At 41.5% G+C, this 25,158-nt stretch overlaps 1 protein-coding gene across 8 annotated transcripts in view; it reads left to right on the plus strand.

The window, feature by feature from the left end:
• Positions 1–12,377: 12,377 nt before the first annotated feature.
• Rdl (Resistant to dieldrin) overlaps positions 12,378–25,158 on the plus strand; it is a 35,430-nt gene continuing 22,649 nt past the window's right edge. For 7 of the 8 annotated variants that reach the window (XM_065864977.2, XM_065864980.2, XM_065864982.2 and 4 more), the window contains exons 1-2: positions 12,378–12,526; positions 16,170–17,919. In XM_065864977.2, coding sequence (XP_065721049.1) covers positions 17,780–17,919 — 140 coding nt within the window. In that variant the 5' untranslated portion in view covers positions 12,378–12,526; positions 16,170–17,779. Of the gene's footprint in view, positions 12,527–15,454; positions 15,648–16,169; positions 17,920–25,158 lie in introns of those variants that run through there. The other variant, XM_070997062.1, reaches the window with a different exon arrangement.

The following is a 25,158-nucleotide window of genomic DNA, read 5'->3' on the forward strand; positions in this document are numbered from 1 at the left end:
TGATGTTGTTGTTGCTGCTGCTCCTGCCAGCTGCTTTATGGCCAATGTTGTTCTTGTTGTTGCCAGACATGGGCGTAGCTCGCCGAGGGGTTTCCGGAGGGGGTTAGACTACGGATCACAAAATAATACCAAACAAATAAGATCACATTTGGTACTGTTAAAATGTTTATGTTCGTTTTTTCATGGCACCAGAACATGGTTAGGAACCTACTCTTAGTTTAGCATGAGAATGAGGTATCGGACCTTAAACTGCTAACTAATATATGTGTATATATATATGTGTATATATAAGTGTATCTATTCGTATACCCCATTACAAAATGTTTTGATTTTCTAAATTTATTCCTAAGTAGTATTTTGTATTTCAAACCTTATTGGTTTTCAATGCATTTTTTATTAATTTTTTTTATTAACTTTTTCTTTGCTTAATAACAATGTCAGTATTAAACAACGAACATTAAAATATTTATATTATAAGTCTCAACTTTATCGTTCTTATAAAATCCCCCTCTACGTCTGTGCTTTGTTTTTGCTACTGGCTGCTTAATTTTCTGCCTGCCATCATTTTTTTTTTTGCAAATTAAGTGTCGATATTTTATGCCCTGTTCGTTTAATTAAAAATGCCAAAGGTTAACGCATGCGGCCCTCGACTCGACGCCCTTCTAACCCCTGCCACTGCCCCCATCCCCCTTTCCTACGCCCCTGTGGCGACCCCATCACTCGATGCTGGCGTTTATGAATTTTATTTATTTTAAGCACATAACTTTGCTCGGCTTTGTGGAGTACAATCTTGTTACTGCTCTTGCTTTGGGGATTGGTTGTTGCCTTTGTTGCAGTTTTAAGCAGCTTTGGGAAAAGGGTTAATCAAAGTCAGAGAAAAAACGAGATGCGAGAAAGTGGCACTCTGTAAATTAACCCATCAAAGCTACGGGTATATTTCTTGCTAAGCCCCTCTATAAAAATATGTAAAGGCCGCAAAATTGTTAACTCTTTGGAAGGTTTTTACACAACCGATTCGTGCATTTTTATTTTCATTTAATTTGCCACTTTGGTCAGCAGCGGGTTAATGGACGACAAGCTGAGAGCCACCACAGTGCGGCTACTTGATTTTTAATGCAAAGTGAAAGAACGCTTACCAGCAGGGGAGAGCCCACAAAAGTTGCGTTTTTGAGCAGAGTTCATAAAAGTTTGACACAGGTTTATTAATAGCTGCTGGTCGTTGAGCTATTCAAAGCACCCCGCCCCCCCTTTTGGCGAAACTATTTTTGGGGCTTTCACTCGGCGGCAGCTGGAAATGAGTTTTGACAACTGGCAACTGGTCTGTGTGGCGTAATGAAGCCGGAAGTGACGCTCGTGTATAATAAAGCCGGCGAGCAGAAATCTGTTTTATTAGAGACGAACTCAGAAGTCAGATGTGATGGTGATGGTCGCGGCGGCAGGAAGTCGGGTTCAGGTACATAATAAACTTTTAAGAGCGCACATGCGGGCCTATATAATGCACGTTCGTAATGGCCATGGGCATGTATGTATTCGCCCATAAAACTGTCCATTGCTCGGACGCTAAACCAAAGACAGGAGCTGAAGCTGATGCTAAAGCTGATTCTGGTCCTGATGCTACTATATGCTGGGTGCTGGCTGTTGGATACTGCAGATGGAGCTGCCTCTGACGCTGACGATGATGAAAGATCAGACAACGCCCACACCTAACGCTGCCTGACTGAAGGCTGAAGTGCAGGCTGCAAAATAAAGCTGCCAGACGGGGTGTGAGATGTTCATCGTGATGATGCTGGACACTCAAAGAAAAACTTGCAGTTCTATTTAAATTATTTTTCTAGCTCCCTCAAAAATGTATGAATTAATAATATATGAATTAGATATATAAAAGAAATGTTCGTACCTAAATAAAATAAAATCGAAAAAGTAAATAGGACTTATTAAAATAAAATCTGGACTCTTAAGAAATTGCACCAATAGTATTAAAATTTCAATAAATAAATTAGGAAATTATAAATTTATTAAATGCAAGATGGGTCATTAAACCTATGTATAGTTCTTACCCAAAAAATTGTCCTCTAGCTATTTGAAAAAGACATCTCGTTACCTTTAAACCTTTAGAATAATAATAACAATATGATTAAAAAATATTCCATGTAGTTAAGATCCTTAAACTGCCGATTTTTTTAAGACATTGCTTAATTAAATAAAAATATAAAAGAAATGTTTAATGTTATTATAGAGGATACAATTTATTTGTAAATTATAAATTTAAAATTCCACAACAAAAAATAGCTGATATTAAATTTTCTTATGCTAAAGTATAATCTACTGATTTTTAAAAATCTTCTGAAACAATTTCCAAAATGTGTCTCATATTTTCCCAACGTGTAGGCACCCTGAAGTGAGGTAAAGCAAACACAAAGGACCCAGGACCAACACCAGCCGTAGGAGAAGGAACTAGGAGCAGGAGGAGGATGAGGAGGAGCTGGAGCAGGAGCAGGGCCATCACCATCGCCAGGACCCAGTGAAGACAGCCAGCGGGCGAGAGTGAATGGCAGGCAAACACAGAAAAGGAAAAGCGGCGACTGCGAGATGTGAAATGAAGTGAACTGAAGCCAAAGCCAAAGCCACAGTGGGGAAAAGTGAGATGAAAATGGGAGGTGGTAGTGGAATCACGAGGCTGGAGCTAGGCAACCTAGCGACCAACTGACTGACATAAATATGTAAACAAATGTCAAAACGAGGGACAGAGATGGTGGCACAGGAACCAGCGACAGAGACAGATACAGATACATATACAGATACAGATACTGGAGAGGAGATGGGAGATGGGAGATATTTGAATGGTGGTGGAGCTGTTATTGTTGTTCAAGTGGCGACGTTGACATTTTGTGTGCTCTGCTATGAAAAATGCATGACAAACGGTCCCAAGCACGCATGGCCCAAAAAGTATGCTTAGGTTTTTGCTGCCAAAGTGATAAAATGCCAGGAAATATGAGTAAAAACGCGCAAATAATTCAAGCTCACACACATGCTCAGGTATGGTATGGTATGGCATCCTATAGTATATGCCATAGTATATCCTATATGGTATATCCTATCCTATGTGGGTCTGGCCAACACAAACAGAAACTGGCAGAACCAGCGACGACATCTCACGGATGCCTGGAGGCAGGGTTTCCATTTCGGCCCTGGCCGCCTGCTATTTCATATTTGAACAAGGTGAGGCTGTGCGTTTTAATGACGTCATAACTCAACACACAACATCGCGTGCAAGGGCCGCTAACCTGGCTAACAGAGAGCAAACTCTCTCTGATTTTCTGGCTCTCTCTCTCTCTAGCTATATCTCTCTATTTTGCAGCTATCACTTTAACAAAGCTCCAATCTGATTATCTCGAATCCTGTGCAGACTGCGAGAGAGCATCATCTCTCTCTCTCGCTCTCTCTCCTTTCGCACCTGTACAACAATGCGTATGCTTGATATCTCCCCCGTATCCTGGGTGTAAATGTAGGTGTACGTGTGTTTGTTTACACAGCCATATATTAGTTTTTATTATGAGACACTTTTGATTTTTCACTTGATTTATTAATGAGAATTTATAGCCGACAGGCGGGAAAAGGTCGGATGCATCTAATGAAAGCAGCGCTTTTGCATATTTATAGTATGAATTTCGGGGCGCAAGAATTATGGGGCTATCGCGGGTATAGCTTACGTCTGGCAAGCTGGTTTATAGTTTGCACGGTAAGCGAGATGAATATGAATAGGGTTTAATGCTTTTAATATACAATGTACAATGCTTGGTATTTAAGAAAATGTGGATAGAAGAAATATTTTATAGGGAATTTCTTAACGAATACATGGGGTTATTATCAAGTTCTTAAGTATGGGTGAATAAACAAATCTACAAAATGGATTTCAGTGAAATTAATAGTAGTTATAATAACAATAATAATAATAATAGGAATATTACAACTCAAAATATGTGAAATATTATAATGAAAAACAAGAAAGTAACCAGAAATTATAGAAAATGCAGTCTTATTAAAGAGAGATTTTCCATAAAAGTAATTCAAAACAATTTAAAAAACGTAAAGTAATGAGAACCTATTTATTGATATCTCACAATTAAATATGGCAATAAGAAAAACTGCTAAATAAAATCTAAATACGTAATATACACTCCCCACTAGAATAGCAGATGCCTTTTAATTACAATTCAATAAAAACAAAAGCAAGTTTTTAATTATCCCAAAAATCGTCACAGAAAAATAAACATTGAAATCTGTATCCGAAATAAATCATCAGCATATCTGCAATCCCCCCCCAAAAGAATTTCAATTTCACTTTTTAATTTCGGAAATCCACTCGACGCTTGCGACCAAAAGAGACCGCATTAGACTAATTGAACTGCGGTCGACTCAATCGCAAATCAAAGCTCAAACATTTTGATTTTAATAAATTAAAATGTCCCCCCCCCCCCCCCTCTCAACCGCTCAGCAGACCGGAATAAAGAAAATAAAACCGTTTGCGGTGGCACATCCTGCGGCCCCAACTCACCTGGCCAATTAATTAAGCCAAATGATTAGGCAAATGTGAATGCATATCGTGATTAGGGACGCAAAACCGCAAAATTCATGGGGTAGATGGGTGTTTTTAGGTTTTTCAAAGGGAGCGGTCGGTGTTGATTTTACAAAAGCCAAGACGACGACGCCGCTTTGACAAGAAAAAAAAAATCCATTATGCTAATTTGTATAAGATCTTTGCTGCTGCTGTTGCTGCTTTTTCGGCATTTTCTGCTTTTGCTGTGCTTCAAAGACGTCAGATATACAAAAGCAGATTTTGTGGTTCGCCTGCAATGAGGCGCAAAAAGGAAAACATTATGCTCACACACACACACACACAGGAAAATACTAAAAAAAAAAAAAGAAAAACAGAATACAAAACAGGCGAAACAACAATGCTGATGGCAAGTGAATGTAAAAATGAAAGAAAAGGTCACGCACTGAAAGCTAAGCAGCATATAAAATGAAAATGGCGCATACACACACATATACACACTCCTGCAATAACAGTAAAAATAAAAATGGCAACCACAACAACAACAACACGCAGCCCAACTAACACATGTATTTAACCTCAGATTAAGCGAAAAATGAAAGGGGGTGGGGGTGTGTGTGTGTGGGTGGGTGGGTGTATATATATGTATGTATTTCACGGCTGCCACACGAAAATATAATGTTGCAACAAAAATTAAGTTGAGTGCGTGGTGCGTGGGAAATTGTTTGGTCGTAAGGTGTAAGGAAAATGCACACAACAACAAAGCGAGAGAGATGGAAATCTACAAAGCAAACAGAGAGGGGAAAAGCGAGGGGAAAAGTCGAGGTGATTTCGGGCAGACACAAAAGCGCCAAAACGCACAACAAAGAGAGGAAAACTCGAAGGCGAGAGCCGGGAAAACTCTGCTGTTCTGCAGCATCCTCTCTCTCCCTCTCTCTCTCGCTCTCCCTTAGCTTTTCAGGAAATTCCCGGGGAAAACGCTTGCGCTGTAAGCTCTCGCTGTTTTTCTTGTTGCTTTTGGCCTGCTCAAACATTAATAAGTGTTGCCATTTTCTGTTTTACTTTTTGCCTCTTGGATTTTTACGCTTCTTGCTGTTTTTTATTTTTGCTTATTTTTTTATTTTTGGCTACCTGCGCTTGGGCGCTTCGCAGTTGGCTGCGTTTAAAAATTCATGCAGCACAGACGAAATTATGTATACGACCCCTTGCCCACCGCCCACCGCCAGAAAGAAAGGAGAAAGCCGAAAGTTTGGTCGGCAGCAGCAGCAGCGGGCTAGAGCCAATTTTCACGCTAATGGCTCGTCAGCTGTCCAACAAAAATAAGAGCAGGGCCGCGCCCATAACGCGACTTGGGGATCTGGAATACTTGGCAGTGGCTTTTGGGATCTGGCCACAGGGATTGGGATTGGGTATGGGTATTGGGTATTGGGATCTCTCGCTGTGTCGCGCCAACACTTTAAAAATGCAAAATGGCAGAAAGCGAAACTAGCGGAAAGTTCAGGCGCCATTTTGTATGCTACGTTTTCCCAACAGCCTGTTTGTTTGTGTGTGTGTTTGGGTCACACTAATAATTTAGTAACAGGCAAAAAGGGACGAAACAGGACGAAACATGCGAAAAGCGAAAGAAACATTTGCACTTCCTGCTCCTTTGTAAGCCAACTGCCTGTTTTTCTTTTCTATTTTTTTCATTCCATTTCAGCCACATTGAATATTGCTGGGCGGGTCGGCAGCATCAGGAAAATGTGCCAGCTAAAATGATATTTTTTTTCTCCTTCGTTTTGTTTTGCTCTTTTCGCTCTTATTTTGCCCATCTTTTGCTCCATTGACAAAGTTAAAAAATGTTGTTGTCGCCTACATTCGGTGTGCTATTCTCCATTTTTTTTCTAATTTTTTTTTACCCTGTTTTTTTGTGCTGTGCACATGCATTTTTCACTATGTCCAGCTGCTAAGTGCGCGCAAAGGCGTTCATGTCCTTGCCACGCCCACCCATCAAGAGGCGGCAGCTGGCACTGGCAATGCTGCTGCCGCTGATGATGATGATCGTCATGATGACCATGCTGGGAATGGAACCCCGAATCGGTTTGGGATGGCATGGGATGGTATGGTATGGTATGGCTATGCTATAGCAATGAAACGGGCCATGTCGGAGTTAGGTGTATGGCACATTAAAAGATGGCATAGGACCGGCAGCCAACACATGTTGGATATCTAGGTAAGGGCGGTTGGGGATTGGAAAAGGGAATCGGTATGGGATTGGGAATGGGAATAGGTAGGGACTATGGGGATGGGAAATGGATGCAGAGAGGAAAAACATCCTCTCAACGCCTTCCTATCCCATGCAGAGAGTTGGCACTCACATGGACACAGAGACACATTTATTGCTTATGCTGCACAGTGGACACAAGAGGTAAAAGGAATACAGATTCTTAAAGAAAACATGGATATTTAAAGTAAACCTCAATTTGTGAATACACTTGGTTGAATTTTTCTCTGTAATCTTTAAGTTATATATAAATTTTAAGAGTGTATTAAAATTTTTACTACTTTAACACTATTATAATTTTAAAACATATTCCTATGGTACGATTTTTGTTATTTCCTATATGATTAGATTTTAGCCCCTGATACCGTTGCTCTTGCTTTAAGTTCCTTAAAACTCTACATTTTCTAAAAACCCTTTATAAAATTTTCTTAAACTTTTGATTTTCTTTTTATACTTAAATAAATATATTTATTTTATAAGTATCTATTGTAATGGTATTTTATTTTTAATCCTGAGTAAAGTGCCCTGCCTGTTTCTGTGTTCTTTAGTTTTCAAATCTCTCTTGTACACACTTTTAAACCCATTACTTATTCAATATTCCCTTTAAGTCGCCCAAACTATTTTCACAAGTCTCTTTAGACTTCAGTGAGTCCATTTGAAGGGCTCAATGAGATGTAAATGAAATCCTTGGCAACACTTGCCAAATATTCTCCTAATCAACTCGCTTCATTTTGAGTTAAATAAATTATCTCCATTATGGTATAGTGGCGTGGAAATTTGTATTCCGATCAGCGGTCCACTGTTTTCGTGGCTAACAGTGTCCTGTCGCAGCTCCTGCTCCTCGTTCCTGCTGTTTTACAAATGGAAATATGGCAGGACCCCGCCCCTTTAGCCCATTACCAACACTGTTGCTGTTGCTGTTGGTGTTTTTGTTTCGCTTTTGTTTCGAACATTGTCGTTGCCGTTGTCGTTGTCGTTGTCGTCATTGCCCCTACTGGCCCAGTCCCAGAAAAGGCATTGTTGCGGGGCTGGCCCCGATTGTCGTTCTGCGAACGCCCCGAGCATAGACAACTTTAATGAATTTCCAGCGCTTCTCATGTGGCCTCCCTGCAGAATCCAACCTCGAAGGACCCCCCAACAACCCAACCCAAACCCAAAGTAATCTGGCGCAGCAGTAGCGGCGGCAACGGGGCCAACAGAAGGGTTAAATAAGCGGTTAATTATGTGTTTAAAATTTCTGACATGACGCAGTGCAAATTATTTATTCACATTTTATTTTTAGCGCACTCGCTGCGGCTGCCTTGTTGTTTTTTTTGGTTGTTGTTGGCCATGGCTTGCCAGCGATTTATGGCCATGCAAAATGCTCCATTCTGCTCCACAGCAATTTAGATACATAAATTTAAAAAAGAACAATAACAACAACAGGGAGTAACTGCCTGAACTAGGCGGCATATACGTATACGTAACGTGAACGCAGGCAAAGGCAATCGAGCATCGCGTATACGCAACGTGTGCTGCGCGCCACGTAGAAATGAACAGGCAGGCAAAGCCCTGGCCAGCAAACTTTCGCAAAAGTATTTATCTTTTTGGGTCAAATTTGGTAGCTGGGCATTACGTTTTATTTGTCGATGGCCAATGGCTACGGTCGCGGTCATTTTGTCGGCCAGCTTTTCGACGTTTTTCAACTTTGCCTCTGCCCTCTGCACCGGTGACCACTTAATTTGTCCTTGGGCCGTCGCAGCATCAGCCGCCCCAAACTAGCGGCAAGTGTAATTAATAACTTTGTTTGCATAAGTGACCCCAAAAAAAAAAGAGCAGAACAGCAAAAAATAAAAGAAAAGAACACGCCAGGCCAGAGCAAAGAGAAAATCCGCACTGGCCCCTCAAAAAAGGAGAAGAAAGTCAAATAAAATATAAAAAAGAAATGGAAATGGAAGTCGCAGTGAAAACGGAATGAATTTTCTTCAGGCCGTCCCACTTATAAAGTATTCCCAAAGACATACACAAGTGTATATATATGCAAAGTCAGCCAATTAAGAGTGACATTTTCAGGCGTCGGCGGCTGAGGAAACATTTAATATTTGTTAGCGGCAATAGGTCTTTATCTCTTCGCCGGCCCAATTAGTATGCCATATGGGGGCTTCCGCCCAGAGCCCCTTGCATAAACAATATCTCGGCAGAAGGAAACAATTTTCCCCACCAACTTGGCCATAATTCAGCTGCGGGTCTGAAGTTCCTACTGCTGCTGCTGCGTCGCAATCGTCGATAATACAGATTATGGCCAAAATATGCAAAACAGCACCAAATATCGCTGCGAATGAAAACAAATGCCGAAACGAAATCGCACAGCAGCTCCTTTGGCTGCGAAAAAAAGGCAAAAAAAAAAAGAAAAGCAGAGCAACTAACGCGCAGTATTCGAGGCGCATTCAAATGAGATAAGGCAGCATTTTTTGGCAGCATCATGCATGAGTTCATGTGTGTGTGTGTGCGTGTGTGCCTGGCTTTCGATGTGTGCGTGCCCCATTAGACGGCAGCCAGCAATTGTACGCAGTTACGTTTCTATTAAGCCAAGCAACATTCACATCCCACTTTGCGCCCTGCCACGCCCCCGCCCAGGACCTCTCCTCCCCATCCTTCGCCCCCGCCTTCGTCCTTGTCCAAAAGCCAACATTTTTCGGGCGCATAAAAGCAAATGGAAACAAGCAACAATGCCATCAAACTGCCAAAAATCCAAACTTAAGGGATATTCAGTTGGAAGCAGAAATCGGGGATCTTCGATATAGCTTGGTGGTTTTTAAGATGATTTTGTTCTTGAAATTCATTTTGATTTTGTAATGATTTTTTTTCTTGATATTCATTTTGATTTAGTGATTTGAGGATTATATTTTTCTTGATATTCATTTGGTTTTTGTGATTCTAAGATGATATTGTTCTTGATATTCATTTTGATTTAGTGGTTTTTGAGATCAAATTGTTCTTGATATTCATTTTGATTTTATAATTTTAAAATGCTATTGTTCTTGATATTCCTTTTGAGTTTGTGAGGATTTGTTCTTGATATTCATCTTGATTTTGTGGTTTTAAGATCAAATTGTACTTGATATTCACTTTGATTTTTTGATTTTAAAATGTTATTGTTCTTGATATTCCTTTAAATTTTGTGAGGATTTTGCTGATAAATAATTAAACTATTTTATATTTAAAACAAAACTAATTAAGAAGTTTACCTTATATTGCAACATCAATCTTTAATTTAAGCGAACTTTCAACATTTCAACTCGGTTTTTTTCAAATTCAGTAAAGGACATTCCCTGACCAATATCCCCGGTGATATTAGGATATGCATAATGCATATAGCTTCTGCGAGTCGAGAGTGGAATAACAGCTCACACACACACCCACTTGAGAGCGCGTAAATGGAAATTGTGTGCCTTGGCTGGCATTTTTCGGTTGGCAATATCAACCGGCGTCTTTAAAACGCCATCCATTCCTGTCACAGTCACAGTAAAAGTCGCAGTCGCAGTCACAGTCACACTTACACCCGCATTGAAAACCCACCGAAAGTGACATAAATCGCGGAGCACGCATTTTGTTTGGCTGCCTGACGTTAAGATTTCCGTTTAAATAATTCAAAAATTTGTCGAAATGACAAATTACGCGACTCTGCATGTGTTTCATTAATTTGACGCTGCCTCAGCCTCCGTCACACATACAAACGCACAGGCATAAAGCCCTGATTCCACATACACACACGTGCCAAGCGAATGCGGAAAAGCGGAAGAGCGGAAAACCGGAAAAGCGCTGTGTGGCATTTCATTTTCATAAATTTTGGGACCGCCACGGCGACAAATGACAACGGCAGACTCAATCAATTTGCGCCCCCTTTCGAAGGGCCGGGGGGGCGTGGCAAGTTGGAAGGCGTTAGTACGGTTAGTAGGTTTGCCAGTGTTTGCGAGTGTGTGTGTCTGCGGCTTACCCATATTGCTTTACGTGCCAAAATTTATGCTTATTAAAAAAAATCAGCAGTGCGCATCGAAAAGTCAACTTGGTTGACATCGTCGGCAAAAGGACTCGCACTCGCCTGCTCCCACATCGTTGTCCTGTGTCCTGTGGCCACAAAATGGCCGCCTGGATGTCCATTTGCCAACCGGTTTTGTGTGCTAACTCTGTGTATATAGCCATGTATGAGGTCGAGCCCTGAACGGAACGGAAATGTATTTAATGGCCGGCGATATATATTTTAAAAGCCATTACTGCATATGACAGCGGGAGATACATTGGGATTGCGGATAGCGCGACATTTAAATCTCTCTTTCGGAGCTGGCTTTAATCATTAATTGGCCTACAAATGGATAAAGGGGATCCTTTAACCCATAACAAGTTTTGTTTTCGGCATTACTGTGATTCAGAAATGATATTTTTCAAGTACAATTATTTTACTAAATATATTTATATCTACTTGTAAATGTAGTCTTGTAATTTTATATATTTTAAAGCTCAGATATTAATATGTTATATATAATTTTTGTTATTATAAAATTTAAATATTTTTGATTTGGAAAAAAGATCTTAGTTTCATCTTATATTTAAATTTTTTTGTTAACATAGTATTCATTTTTTTAAATTTTGTATACAAAACATACATTCAACGTGAATAAAGAACTAGATTTATTTGTATCTTAATTAAATAAAAATAAAATGTAGGTACCAAGAAAAAAAAAAAAGTATTTGTTTTAATACTTCTCATATTTAGGGATTACACAAAATAATCGCCCAGACTGGCATTCAAAGAGTTATACTAATGAGCAATTACAGGACGATTTAATTAACGCTGAGCTGGCAATGGGATTATAATTGAATATTTCAATAAGGCCGGATTACACTTGCCAAACATCAAGTTCAATTTCAGGCTAAAATGAAGTTTGCCCAGTCAAAATTTGCTCAGTCATGGGTAAACAGATTTGCCCATCAACTGCATTACGCATACGCCATGAGATCCAGCCACTAGTCACTGCACTCTATGCAAACCAGCCCTGTGCTTGCAGCTCAGCCCTCGTATGTTACTACTAATACAGTCCTTTGGACTCTGTGTATGTGTGTGGGTGTGTTTTTGTGTGTGTTTGTGTACTTGTATCCTGACGATTTAGCTGATTTATGTTGATTTGTGTGCGAGAAAGTTGGCAGTGGGAGGCAAAGCGATTCCCGGTAGTACACAAAGCCCACATATACAGCGAAGCAGTTGCGTGTGCTTAAAGCCTGCACCAACAACAATCCGCACAGATATAAGTGTGTAAGAATATGTATATTTTTGTATATATATATGGGCTATGGCTACAGGAGCAGGGCAACCAACTGAGACCTACAACAACTGTGCCAGCAGTGCGATGCCGAAAAGCTCTCCACTCGCTCGTAATGCGAAACTGTAAAGCCGAGCTCTACATTTCCCAGCCGAGAGAGAGTCCTTGCGGCAGTCGTGTCATCGTGTCCTTTCGGCTCCTTTCGGCCGACCCGGTCGCACCCTGAATTTTCGCGGCTTCGTGATGTAAGTGCCACTGTGCCAGTCGGTCTCGGTCTCCGCAAAAAAATCAAACACGCCCGAGCTGAGTCCGTGAGCGAGTTGAGTCGAGTCGAGTCGAGTCGTTAACGCCGAGCGGATACAAATTTTGTTAAAAAGCCCAGGCATAGATACATTTTCCACCTCTTTTTTGGTAACCATAGTCTGGAATAAATCCTAAATTTAAAACCTCTAAAAATCTTTACAATCAAGTGACCTCGTTCAAAAAAGGCAAAAATCAAATCAAACGCACTTTTGGCAAATGTCGCGAAAAAGGCGTAACTGCTGCAGTATTGGTGTGGGGAGAGCGCGATTGTGTTAGTGTTAGTGTGCATGGAAAATCAAAGCACGGAAAAGCGAGAGAAAACTGCTGGATATATTTTAAAAATACACCAATTGCGCTTTCTGCAGATAAATTATGAAAATTATAATTAAGTAAAGTAGTGCAAAGGCAAAGCGAAAATCAGGAATCAAATCAGTCTGCTGTGAAATACAAGAACCACCAACACGCACGTACGCACTCACACACACACACTAACAAACACACACATGTAAAATTTGGCCGAGTTTGGCTCACACACACACAGCCACACTCAAAGTCAAAGAAAAAAGCAGTAAATAAATACAAAAGGCAACGGCAAAAAGGAGTCTGTTCCTTCTGCTGCTGCAACGTGTGGTATGTATGTATGTGTGTGTGTATGATTGTAGGTGTGAGTATGGGTGAGCGTGGGCATGTGTGGGTGAGCGAATTTCGTAGACGTCTCTGTGTGTGTATTCGCTTGTTTGCTTGTGGTAGGCACTCTGCTTCGTCTTCTTCGTGGGCTTCATCGTCTTGGCAGCTGCCACTCCCCCTCCGCCCCTTTTTAGGGGAGGGGTGAATCCCCCTTTGCACGCCCTTTGCTTTGTTTAATTTTCAAGCAAATTGTTGGGGCGGCCTCGTTGATTAGCCCCAAGGAGGAGGCGTCCTAGCCCGCATATGCTTTTAATTGCCAAAAACGTGCCCAGCCACACATCAACAGGGCGTCAGAGTGAGACAGCACCAGAGGAGTGAAAGAGAGGTAGCAATGGAGGGCACAGGCTGCTGCTGCTGCTGCTGCCGCTTTCACCCCCTCCTCCTACGCCCCTGATGATGACAGCGGCCACGAGGTTAATGGCTTAAAGTCTTAGCCGATTCCAGCCCAGCACATGAATATTTGAATGGCAGTTGACTATGAAATCTGCCACTCGTCTCCGTTAAAAGCACAGAAAGAAAATTTGGAACTTCCTTAAAAGCGAGTTTTAGTATTTAACTGCTTATAAAAGTTATAAGGGCTTTGGAAAAATAGGAAATTAAATATTGAGCATAGAAGAATATATCAAAGACGGCATATCTTTTTAATTAAAGATGGTAAATATATCTTTCTAAATTGTTTATTAATTTTAAAGTTAGGATGAGCATAAACGTAATGATTCAAAGAACCAAAAGGTGTTCAAATAGTAAAACTTCTTGGTTATCACTTTAAACATTTTAAAACAATAGTTTATTATTCGTATAACATGTTTAAACACGCAGCTGTAAAATGGTATTAAATAGTTTTTCATAATGTTCAAAAAAAAAAAGTTGCACTAATAATTTACAAACTAAAAAAAATAAAAATCAAATTAACAACTAAAGACAAAAAAACAATAAAGATTCTTAGCTTTTATATTAAAAAAGAATATAAATAATATTAAAAAAAAAATCATATCAATTTTAGAGATCCTAACTATCCTATTTTTGATCCGTGGATATTTCGCTCAACGTGGTTCAGTTTTATGAATAGCCCAGCGCAGTTTTAAAAGCACTCAAGGATCCATATTTTCCACTCCTGATGAAAGCCGAAATTTTACATTTATTGAGCACTTTGGGCTAACAAACTGAAGACCTCTAGTTTAATTGGCGGATACTTAATCAGTTTTTAGGAAAGTATTTGCAAAGAGGAAGGGAATGCCTGGATTGCCCATGAAAACGTGGCCTGTAAAATCGGATTAAGTAATTAGAAAGTTGCCAACGCATTAAGTATGCAAGTTCAAGTTAGGGACTGCATATTTAAAAGCCCTGTTGTGGGCCATCAAAAATGTAGAAGAGCAAAAGAAAGGGGCGGCGGGAGGGGCAGAGGCCAAAACTCATTAATAACTGTCGTCGTTTTTCGCATACAATATGAAAGTATTTATGCAAGCCAAACAAAAGCCGTTTTAAAAACATCGACGGGGGCACGGCATAAATTTCCCGAGCTGCAAGTGAAATGTAAAATGTCGAATGTGAGCCCCGCACACACGCAACTCTTGCCATTTTAATTAATGTCAAACTCTTATCATTGAATATAAAATATGCACACACACACAAAGGGGAAGGAAAAGGGGAGAAAGCGGAGAAAGCGGCTCACATATGCATATGGAATTTACATACCAGCTCGCTTTTCTTTGTCAAGTTGAACAGGCTGCAGGAAACAATGCTCGGAAAGCCCCCTTTCCAACCCTTCTCCTCATTCGTTGCCTTGACAAATCCTTTCATTTTTTCTCGGTTTGCCGCAAAAAGCAATCAAAGCAAAGGCACAAGAAAATTTCCAGGAAAACGCATGCTTACCAATTAACGAGATATGTGCGAATGTGCAAGAAAGCGCGAGAAATTTAGCAAGAGGACAAAAAGCTTGAAGAGGGAGCCCAAGCCCACAAAAAGTGGCATACAAATCAAATGTGCTTAGGGAAAAACACATGCGAAAAAATTTATAAAAACAAAAAACCAATACAAAGGCAGGCCCACACACACACACACACATAGACTAGGTATAGACTAGGCTGGAAGGGGGAAAGGGAAAAAGGACGACTTTGGAGCCAAGTAGCAAGCGTTTATGCTAAACAGAGTGTAACTGCCGGGGTTGCCAAAGCTGAGAGTGCACGGTGACATTTCTGCAAAAAGCCCCGAAAGGATAACAACAAGGCAACACCAGAGCACACAAAAGGTGCCAGCCAACACACACACACACACACAGGGATAAAAGGTCCTGAGAGAGCAAGAGAGAGTTGCCTCTGCCTCTTTGCAGAAATTGTAGCACACTTTCTCGGGCTCAGGCTCGGGCTATTTTTGGCCGACTCTCTCGCGCTCTCTCTCACTCTCTCTCTCTCGTCCTGCAAGGACCTTTCGGCTCCTAGCTGGCCAACTGACTGCTAGCCAACTGGCTGTCCTGCCAAACGGTTTTCAAACGCTCAGCTGAGAAAATGTAACGGACGAACGCGGCTGGCAAAACTCACAGACGGTACAAGAGAACCAGAAAAAAGGACTCCACAAGAAACGGCAACTCGACAAAATCTATACAAAAGTGTCTGCCTCGACTGTGTGTGTGTGTGTTACTGAGTGAATGCTTATGTATGCGTGTACAAATTAGTTTTAGTGTGTGAGTGTGAGGATGTTCTTTAGCAATAGCGTGAAATTTTCAAGCAAAAAGCGACGCGCCCCGATTCCTGTTTTCGGCACTCAACCAGAATAAAAATAAAATTTAAAAAAAAATTAACAAAAACTGTGAAAATACAAAAAATATTACAAACTATATTGCCAAACCTACATTTTTAAATAAAGTGAGATAAAAACTTGAACAAAATTTACAACAAATTCGGAAAAAATGTAGTTTAAAGGAAAATGCAATATTACATTCGATAATCTCCTAATCTGGATCGCATTTGTGAAACAATCAGCTCAAAAAATTAATATTAAATCAAAGAAACTTAAAAAAAACATAAATTTATAATAATTTCTTTTATTTTACTTGAAACTTTTGCAGTGTTAAAGTCAAAGAACTAAGATAAGACTTTCAGATCTAGCAAATATGTCCCATAGTTCCCCGAGAAGCGTAGCCGCAGTCGTAAGCACTTAACAAACAATGCCCAAAGTTAAGGCGAAAGGAATCGCAAGCAATCGAAACCAATAAAATGAGATCCGTCGCCTGCAACACCAACATCAACATCGGTCACATCGAGCTGGTTGCAGGCACTCAAAGGACAATTACAGCTGGATTAATATCAACATCAACCGAAAACGGAACATCGACAACGATATTGAACGAGCGATGAGCGATGGAGCGTCCGATGGGATGACGATTTCAGGAACTCAGTAAGGGAGCTGCAACTGAAATACTGAAACGGAAACGGAAACACTCGGAATTAGAGGCGACGAAAATAGAAAATCCGTGGAAATCTGACCCAAAAATAAACGGCAGAGGCAGCCATGAACAGTGCGGATATTTTGTAATTATTAATGAGCGCATAGAGCGGGCAGAGTGAGCGGGGTGAAGAAGCAGCGCAGAACAGAGCGATACGTAGCGGGATATCACGATGTACACTCTGCTGGAGCTCGACTAGCACACTGACACACACACTCACCCCGGCCCCAGGACCCCAGGACCCCCCAAAATTCCGACAGATTCCCCACAGGACGAAAGGACGACGGCAGGCGGGCAGGCAGGCACAGGAAGGAAAGGCAACGAAAGGCTCAATTTCAAGGAATTTGCAAAGCGCTCGAAACACCAAACTCACTAACACACACACACACACACATGAGCGGGCATCCCTCTCTCTTTCTCTCGTCAGGATAGAAGTAATTAAAAGTAAATAAAGGAGGCAAGAGAAAGCCGAAAAAAAAAGAAAAGTCCCTTAGAGCTGGAAAGGCAGGAAGTAACCTGATTACGGGCAGAGCAGCAGCAGCAGCAGCAATTAATGCCGCAGGAGGAAGGAACCAGAATCAGAATCAGAATCAGCACCCGAATCAGAGGAATCGCTTCAGGATCTGCTACTGCCACTGGCCTAAGCTCGACTCGATCTCCCATCAGGACGCCACGGGAGGATTGGAGAAAGAAAGAAAGCAGGAGCCGGAGAAAGGAGTTGTCATAAGAGTCGTCTCTCTCTCTTTCTTTAAGCTCTATAAAAAAAACACCCACTCAACCATACACATGCACTGAAGTACTGACTGAATGCCTCGCTGCCTAAACAACCAACTAACTCACTGACTGAGAGACTTCAACAAGCGGAGAAGTACGGAGAAAGCCCTGACTAGAAAGCCCAAGTAGCCGAGCGGAGCAAAAAAAATAAATTAAAAACGGGGGAACCAGCTAGCAACTAAACTAAAGGAGCAACCTTGACTAATAACTGCAACAAACAAGAAGAACAACAACAACTACAACTTACTTTATACGCAACTAAAGAATAACAAAAAAAAAGAAAAGAAAAGAAAAAACCAAAAGCAAGCAACCAAAAAACGAATACTTCAATTTTTAATGCAAAACTACGAAAAGCCACGACAGCCATTTTAAATAAGCAACTCTCGCACCCTCCCGAAATTTCAACTTCCAACACCCGAAACAAACAAACAAAAAAAAAACACACACACAGCACCACCATGAGTGATTCAAGAACGGACAAATTGGCCCGGATGGCGCCCCTGCCCCGCACCCCCCTGCTGACCATCTGGCTGGCCATCAACATGGCCCTGATCGCCCAGGAAACGGGCCACAAACGGATCCACACAGTGCAAGCGGCGTAAGTATCATTCCCCTAAAGATATAAGTTAAGATCAAAAGTTCTCAATTTAAGAATTCGCGTTCTTACATTTTCGAGAAGAAACGTTCTTGAAATCAGGCATTATTTACCCAGAAACATTGAGATCGAAGAAACAAGATGATATGATCTCAATTTGAGAATCCGTCTACTCACATGTTCAAGCAGAAACGTTCTTGAATTCAAGAAGAAAGTATTCTTGATGTTGTTTTTAAAACTATTCAACTGAATTTTAGGAAATTCAGATTAAATCACTGCCGAAATCAAATGAACAGTTTTTTATTTTTTTAAATGCTCTGTAAATGTATGTATATGTAATTATGCAAAATCATAGCTAGAAGGGGCGTGTACTATTAACGGTGCCGTATTCAATGGCATTTACTCAATTAGTGACATTTACAACTATCAATTAGGCTAATAACATCATAGAGGGCCGAGCTCGCCTCTAATTCGCATTAAATTATGGCCAAATAATGGTTAGCATGGCCAGCACATGGCACCTCCCCATTTTCGGAACATTTGGGGACGGAGGCGAACAAAGAAAAACTACAGTTGTGGCAGTAGTTATAATAACAATAAATTTGCTTTCGGGCGCTCTGACACTTTGCTGCAGTGACCAGCCCCCCAGGCGACAGGTGCGTGATATGCGTGTGTTTGTGGCGCCCAACGTGGGGCCCATAATTCATGGTAATTTATGATTATTCAAATCATTTTGCTGCAAAATGCGCTTGAAAAACTTTTTGCTAGCCCGGCGCTAATTAGGCTGAATGACAGCCAGCTTGACCTGGCAGTGAATAAATGTTGAATTGCTCGGGCAGTTGGACTAAGTGCACGGTCATTTATTAGGCCACTCCACAGTCCGAAGTACGAGTTCGTATCTACATCGTCATTGTCACATTTGCATGTGGCAGTCATTAAAATAGCAGGCAGGCAGCGACTGAAAAATGACAACTGCCACTCGATGGTCTTGTAATTACTCACCCGTCAACGTTGGCGGGGCAGCGCTGTTTATGTTTGTTTTTGGAAACCCTTGTGCAAGGATTCGAAAGCCCTCTCCCCCCCCACACACACAAACTCATACCCAACTGACAGTTGTCAGCTGTCAACGGGGCAGCCGCTGAACCAATACACCCGCTGTTACCCTGGGGAGATCCGTGGACAGGAAACCCACCGCAACCGCACACAACACATTCGGACAACGCAAAGAAATTGCCGCAATTGTGGCATTAGTTGTCAGCTACTGTGGCGTTCTGTCAACTTAATCACACAAATTATGCAGAGCCCGAGCTCTGGTTGGCACTGACTGCCACCCATTTCTCTATTCCCCCTTTTTTTTTTTGCCTTTTTTTCCCTTTTGGGTTAGCGCTCATTAGTAAATATTTAGGCGCTACACAGAGGAGCCACAAACATTTGCATAACATGGCAACCTGGCAAATTAGGCAAATCAAATGGGGGCCACGACGAGAAACTCTGTAACCGAATCCTATTCCGAATCCGAATCCAAATCCGAATCCGAATGCGACTGAGACTCGAGTACAAATGCACGTTTACAGGATTACACGATCGCGTGCTGGGCACGCAGACGAGGACACGGAGATACACGCGACGTGGCATGATGTGACTTATACTTTATACTTTATACGTTATATGGGCTTATATAGCGTAACAAGAAGTCCAAAATCGAAAATGTCGTGGCGTTAAGAGAGACGGCAAAAGTCAAGCGACTCCAAGGCACAGTTGTGCCTGTGTGTGTCCTTTATTTGGGCCAAAACAGCAAATGGCAAAGGAAAAGGCACACATTCAGTGGAGCAAAGTTTACGCTACTTTTTCATGCAACATTGCACAGGCGCCGCCACAAAGTATGCAACACAAAATGACAGCCTTGCCGAGTCAAAGTCCCAGGGCCTCCAAGCCTCCTTGCCGCCAAGCCGCCTAGCCTCCTTGCCTCCTTGCCTCCTAGCCTCCTTGCCCCAATCCTCCAGTCCAATCCCAGGCCCAGGCAAAAGGTTAAAGGCCAGAGCGACACAGTTTGCTCACTTTACACGCTGCCACTTCCTGTGCGGCATGGGCTGCTGGGTTGCTGGGTTGCTGGGCTGCCCCCCCGTTGGGCTTCCCCGTTGTGCTCCACTTGCCACACAAGTGCCCACTTCACTGGGAATTTATTGATAGCAGATAATGCCAAAGTGGCAGCGACAAAGGCAGGACCACCCGGGTTCGCGTCCAACAAGGAGACCCACTATTTGAGCTTGCCAGCTGCATCATTCGGGGGCATGCGGCATGGGGCATGTGGCATGGGGCATGGGGCATGAGGCAGTGGCAGGCAGCGTCAACAGCTCGCCGTCGAGTGTCATTGAGCGTAAATTGTTGTTCCTTCACATTTTGAGTATGATTGAAAATATCTACAAACGGCAGGCAGGCCAGCCTCCTTCTGTCTGTGTGCCTTTTCCGAGCTTGTGTTTTGCCAATCGCCATTCCATTCCACTACCACTGCCACTCCTGCCTCCATCTGCTTTTCAAATATTTAATAAAGCCCCGACAAGGCAGGTCTAATTTTTTTCACATTTGCCCCGGCAAATACAATTCGGTGCCGGCAACTATTTTTATTGGCCCGCCTGGAGGCGAGAGATATTCTTAGCCATCGCCATCGCCATCGCCTGTTCATTTTGCAAAATGTCAAGGACTCTCGCCAATGCAATTCAATTTTTTATGCATTTACCTCACCTCGTCCGCTCAGCTGGCGCATAAGCTCGAATTTGGTACGGGGATTGGGTTTAATTTAATCAAAAGGCCAAACGATCTTTCCAAGCAAACCGAGTGCAAATTCGAAGAAAAAGGGTATTGAAAAAATGCCCATTTATACTTGCATCTAAATGGAATAAAAAGCTTTTGTTGGCAGATGTCAACATGTTCCTAAAATATTTTCCAAATAATGTATTGGATTGCTGCTGAAATAGTACGGGTTTAAAATTTTTAAAATATAGATATACTGGGGAGCCACAAAAATCGCTAGGAGTTTTAAAGAACTTTTAAACGTATCATTAAGTGTCTAAAAGTATGCATAATTTATTTTAAATTTGGGAGTACGATGATTTCAAAACCCGAGTGTATCACGTTCATAATAAAGGCATAATGTAGGTATACATATACTCAAAGTTATATCTAAAACAACCATATGCCATAGCAAAAATTTAGATAAACATTTAAATTAAAGCACTTACATTTATATACTTTTTTAACCAAGCTAAAATCAAAATTAAATTTTGTTATAAACGTTGTGATTTAAAAGAAGATCTTCAACAAAAAATTCTTTTAGAATCTGGACCGAAGTATCTACATAGGTGCATAAAATCGGCCTTAAGTGTTTGGTGACTTACAAAATACCTCCGATCATAACGTATAAAATATATGGGCCAATCCCCAACTATGACCCATTGTGGGTATACTTAAGCTATTCCCAGTGTGTCTGAAATTGGCTTTAGCAAGTCCATAAAGTGGGGCGTGGCCCAACTGCTGGGATAGCTCATAATAGTTAATGTTTCCATGTCCGAGCGGCTTTCCTGTGTGTCCCGGGAGCTGGCTGGCTTATTAAGCGGATGTGTTTATTTTTAGCGACTGTCAGGCGGCTGTCAGGCATCAAGTTATCACTTTATTAAAAAACGCTTACTCACACTCGCCCTCGAGAAAAAGGGGGGGCTAAAATCTGGATGGATGGAGAATGGAGGCTGGGCGACCCATAGACATTTTGCCAGAGTGTTTTACTGCGCAGCAGAAAGGCCTAAACCAACTTTTGCTTATCTCGGCGTAGGCGTTTGCCTCAGTCCCTGCAGCTGTCAGGACGAGAGGTCCTGAGGATGGTAAGCAGGGAAACCGGGGAAACCGGGGAAATGGGGAAAAACGGAGACAGCGGAGATGAAGACAAAGACTGCGAAAACGCTAAAAGAAAGATAATATTTGCTAGTAGTTTTCGCATTTCCGCTTTGTTTTAACGTTTCACTTGAATTTATGCAATGGCGCGTGTCCAACGCAGCGTATACGTAATGGCTGGCACTCAAAGTGCCACTAAAAACGACAGCGACAGCGAGAACGACAACAAACAATAACGACAATATTTCCCACAGCTTGGCGAGAGCACACACACACACACACACACACACTGCCGCACTGACCAGCCACACCCACCCACACATATATTTATGTACATATATATATATACCTCACCATATACCTATATATACATGTGGCAAACGTGCAGTGCCTCAAGATAAGGCAACAAACTGTGGCCAGCGATAAGATGGCGTGGCACTTGAGGCGACACGTTTTGGGCCTGGCTGTCGTGCGCATGACTTTGCATTTTGGTTTTGTTACCGTTACGGTTAGGGTTCTGGTTGTGGTTGTGGTCCTGTTTCTGGTCCTGCTCCTTCAGCTGCTTCCTCCAGTTGTTGCTCCTTTATTGCCCAAGTCACTCGGCCGCCTCGAGAGCTGGCTGGAAAAACAGAAATTGTTACCCACTTACGTGCAAGCGGCTAATTGCAAGCTGCACAAATGTGCACTTACACAGTGCAAATGCATCGGCAATTGGGTAATTTAGCTAACATGAATATTTTAAGGATTACAGATGTTAGATTTGTAACTTCTAAGAAAATTACATAGCTTACTTAACATGAATATTTAAAGGATTACAGATGTTAGATTTGTAACTTCTAAGAATTTTATATAAATAACAACAAAAAATTCCACAAATACCACTAGCAATATGAAATCCTTTAACCGATTACGCCTAAAAGTTTGCTACAAATAATAAAACATCAGCATTCGTCATCTTATAAATGTGATTTTGTTTATCAAAAAATATTGTTGCATACTTTTAGAAACATTTTCAAATGATTTTAAATTTAAAGTCTTTTATTGGAGGGCGACAAAGAAATTTATTATTGTTTTTTTATTTTCTCTCTGCTACTAAACCATTTTAGAAAGTTCTAAGTCAATCTCAGCATTGTCTCTAAGAATATTGAAGTCTAAGTAGTTGCATTCTTTGAGGTTCCGATACAAGTTACTCTAAAAAAGAACTTATTTCGATGTAATAAATTCGTTAACATTCAAACGAAAATAACATAACTAGCCTGTGTACTAATCTGGCCAGATATCTTTATAAATTACATTTTATAATATTCATTGGCAACTATTATGATTTTACCAAATATGACAGGCCCTCCAGGAACTATATAAGCTTATCTTCCTGTGTATCCTTTTGTGCGGCGGCACTTCTGGCGACTGCCAACTCGAGACGGGGCTCCTCTCGTATTTTTGTGCTCTTTAGTTGCCCTCGATCAATAGGCAAATATTTGACGCCTCAAGTACGACCTATTGACATTTTCTAGTGCACTTAACGACAAGCATGCCACACACACACACACACACACTCATATACTCACCAACTGGGGCTGCATAAATTATTTGACAATACGTGGGGCATAATATTAGTTTCACTTAGCCGTGGCAGGAGCACATTTGCATATTACGTATACGCCACGTTCCGCCTTGGGAGCGGCATAAGCGAAGTAATCGGAAAGTTTTTGGCGCGTCCTTCAAGTAATTTTTATTGCAGCCTGTCAAAAACTTATTGACAGCACCTGCCAGCAAAAGTAGCAGCAGTGCATAAATTAAACTTTAATGGCCAACGCGGCGAGAGGCGGAAAGTGTTGGAAGCCAGTAACCGTAACCCGTAACCCGAAACTCGAAACCTTTAACAATGAACATTGCGCATACGCAGCATTGTACACACACACACATACGAACCCAATCAAAAACTCAAATCAAATAGCAATCAAAACTTTTTCATTATCAACATCAGACAAGGGGCCCCGAAAAGTAAAACCGCATAGAACGGGGAAAAGCGAGTGTGGGTATTTTCATACGTATATTTATAAATAGGCTGCCATTTTTGCCGTCGGCTTTCGCTTTGATGCCCACGCTGCGTATACACAATGGCCCGCCATCGACTTGGGTTAAAGCTCAAGTGAAGCCAGAGAGGAAATCAGGGAAAGGACGAGAGAAATGGGGAGAGAAATGGCGAGAGAAAGTGTGGGCCACGGCACGCCCAGGCTTGATTACAAAAATTATGTTCAACTTTTGGGAGCTGCAAAATTAAAATCGCATCAAATCAACAAATCAGCCACAACAATTGACTTGCGAATGTGCAAATTGGATGAAATACTCCCCATATACATATATATAGATATATATATATATTCCAATCCCGATACAAATGGATGGCAAACAGGATATATGAAAGCCAAAAAAGAGACAGTGAGACCCCCGGAAAACGCGCAGGCGCACATCGGGAGACAAAAGTCGGGTTTTCTGTTTATTTGCAGGCGCAACTTTTATTAAATTGTGATTTTGCTCACCAGCACGCACACACATCGCTCTGGGGACCCCGGGTTCCTGAGACCCGGGTCCTGAGTTCCGAGTTCCGAGTGCTGTGTATCCAATGGCTTTCGCAGAGTTGGAATAACAACAAACGCGCTTTAATAGCACAGTTTAGCGTAGAATAGACGCAAATAAACAGGCATTGAAGTGCCTGGCGACTGGCAACTGGCAACTGGCGTATGTTTGTGCCTTCATTGCCAGGCACATGCAATAAATATTACATACAAACGCTCGTGTTGGGGCGCACTTGATGCCGCATAAAGCGAAAGTGGCACACCCACACAGAGTGCCACATGAACACTTAACCTGCAACGACCGCCGAGTCGCAATGTCTGTGTCGTCTGTCAGCCGCTTTTCCAGGAAACGCTGAACGCTCCATATGGAAATGATGCACAGCAACAAATGCCCCCAGCAAATAGGCACTCGCCCTCAATACAGTTGAACTAGGTTTATCAATAACTCCTTTGGCCACGAGATACGAACCAACTTTGAAAGAATATGTATGCAAAATATGATTGACGTAGAAACATGAATGAAGGCTGTCTTTTAAACTTATGCCAGAACTATGTTGTCTTTTAATTAAAAGTTTCCTCTGCTTGAGTGTAATTCCTAAGGCTTAGATAATAATGTTTTTTAAAAATGTTTATTAATAACCGTACATCGTTTCGGTTTGATTCGTGATGATTTTCGATAAATTGAAGAGATTTACTCCTATTTGAAATCTCTTGTATTAACAAAATGCCTTGTTCCCTTGAATATTAGAATATTTTGATGTTTTTTTTTTGCTTTGTT

This window comes from Drosophila suzukii, chromosome 3 (genome assembly GCF_043229965.1).
Source record: "Drosophila suzukii chromosome 3, CBGP_Dsuzu_IsoJpt1.0, whole genome shotgun sequence".
Lineage (NCBI taxonomy): Eukaryota > Metazoa > Arthropoda > Insecta > Diptera > Drosophilidae > Drosophila > Drosophila suzukii.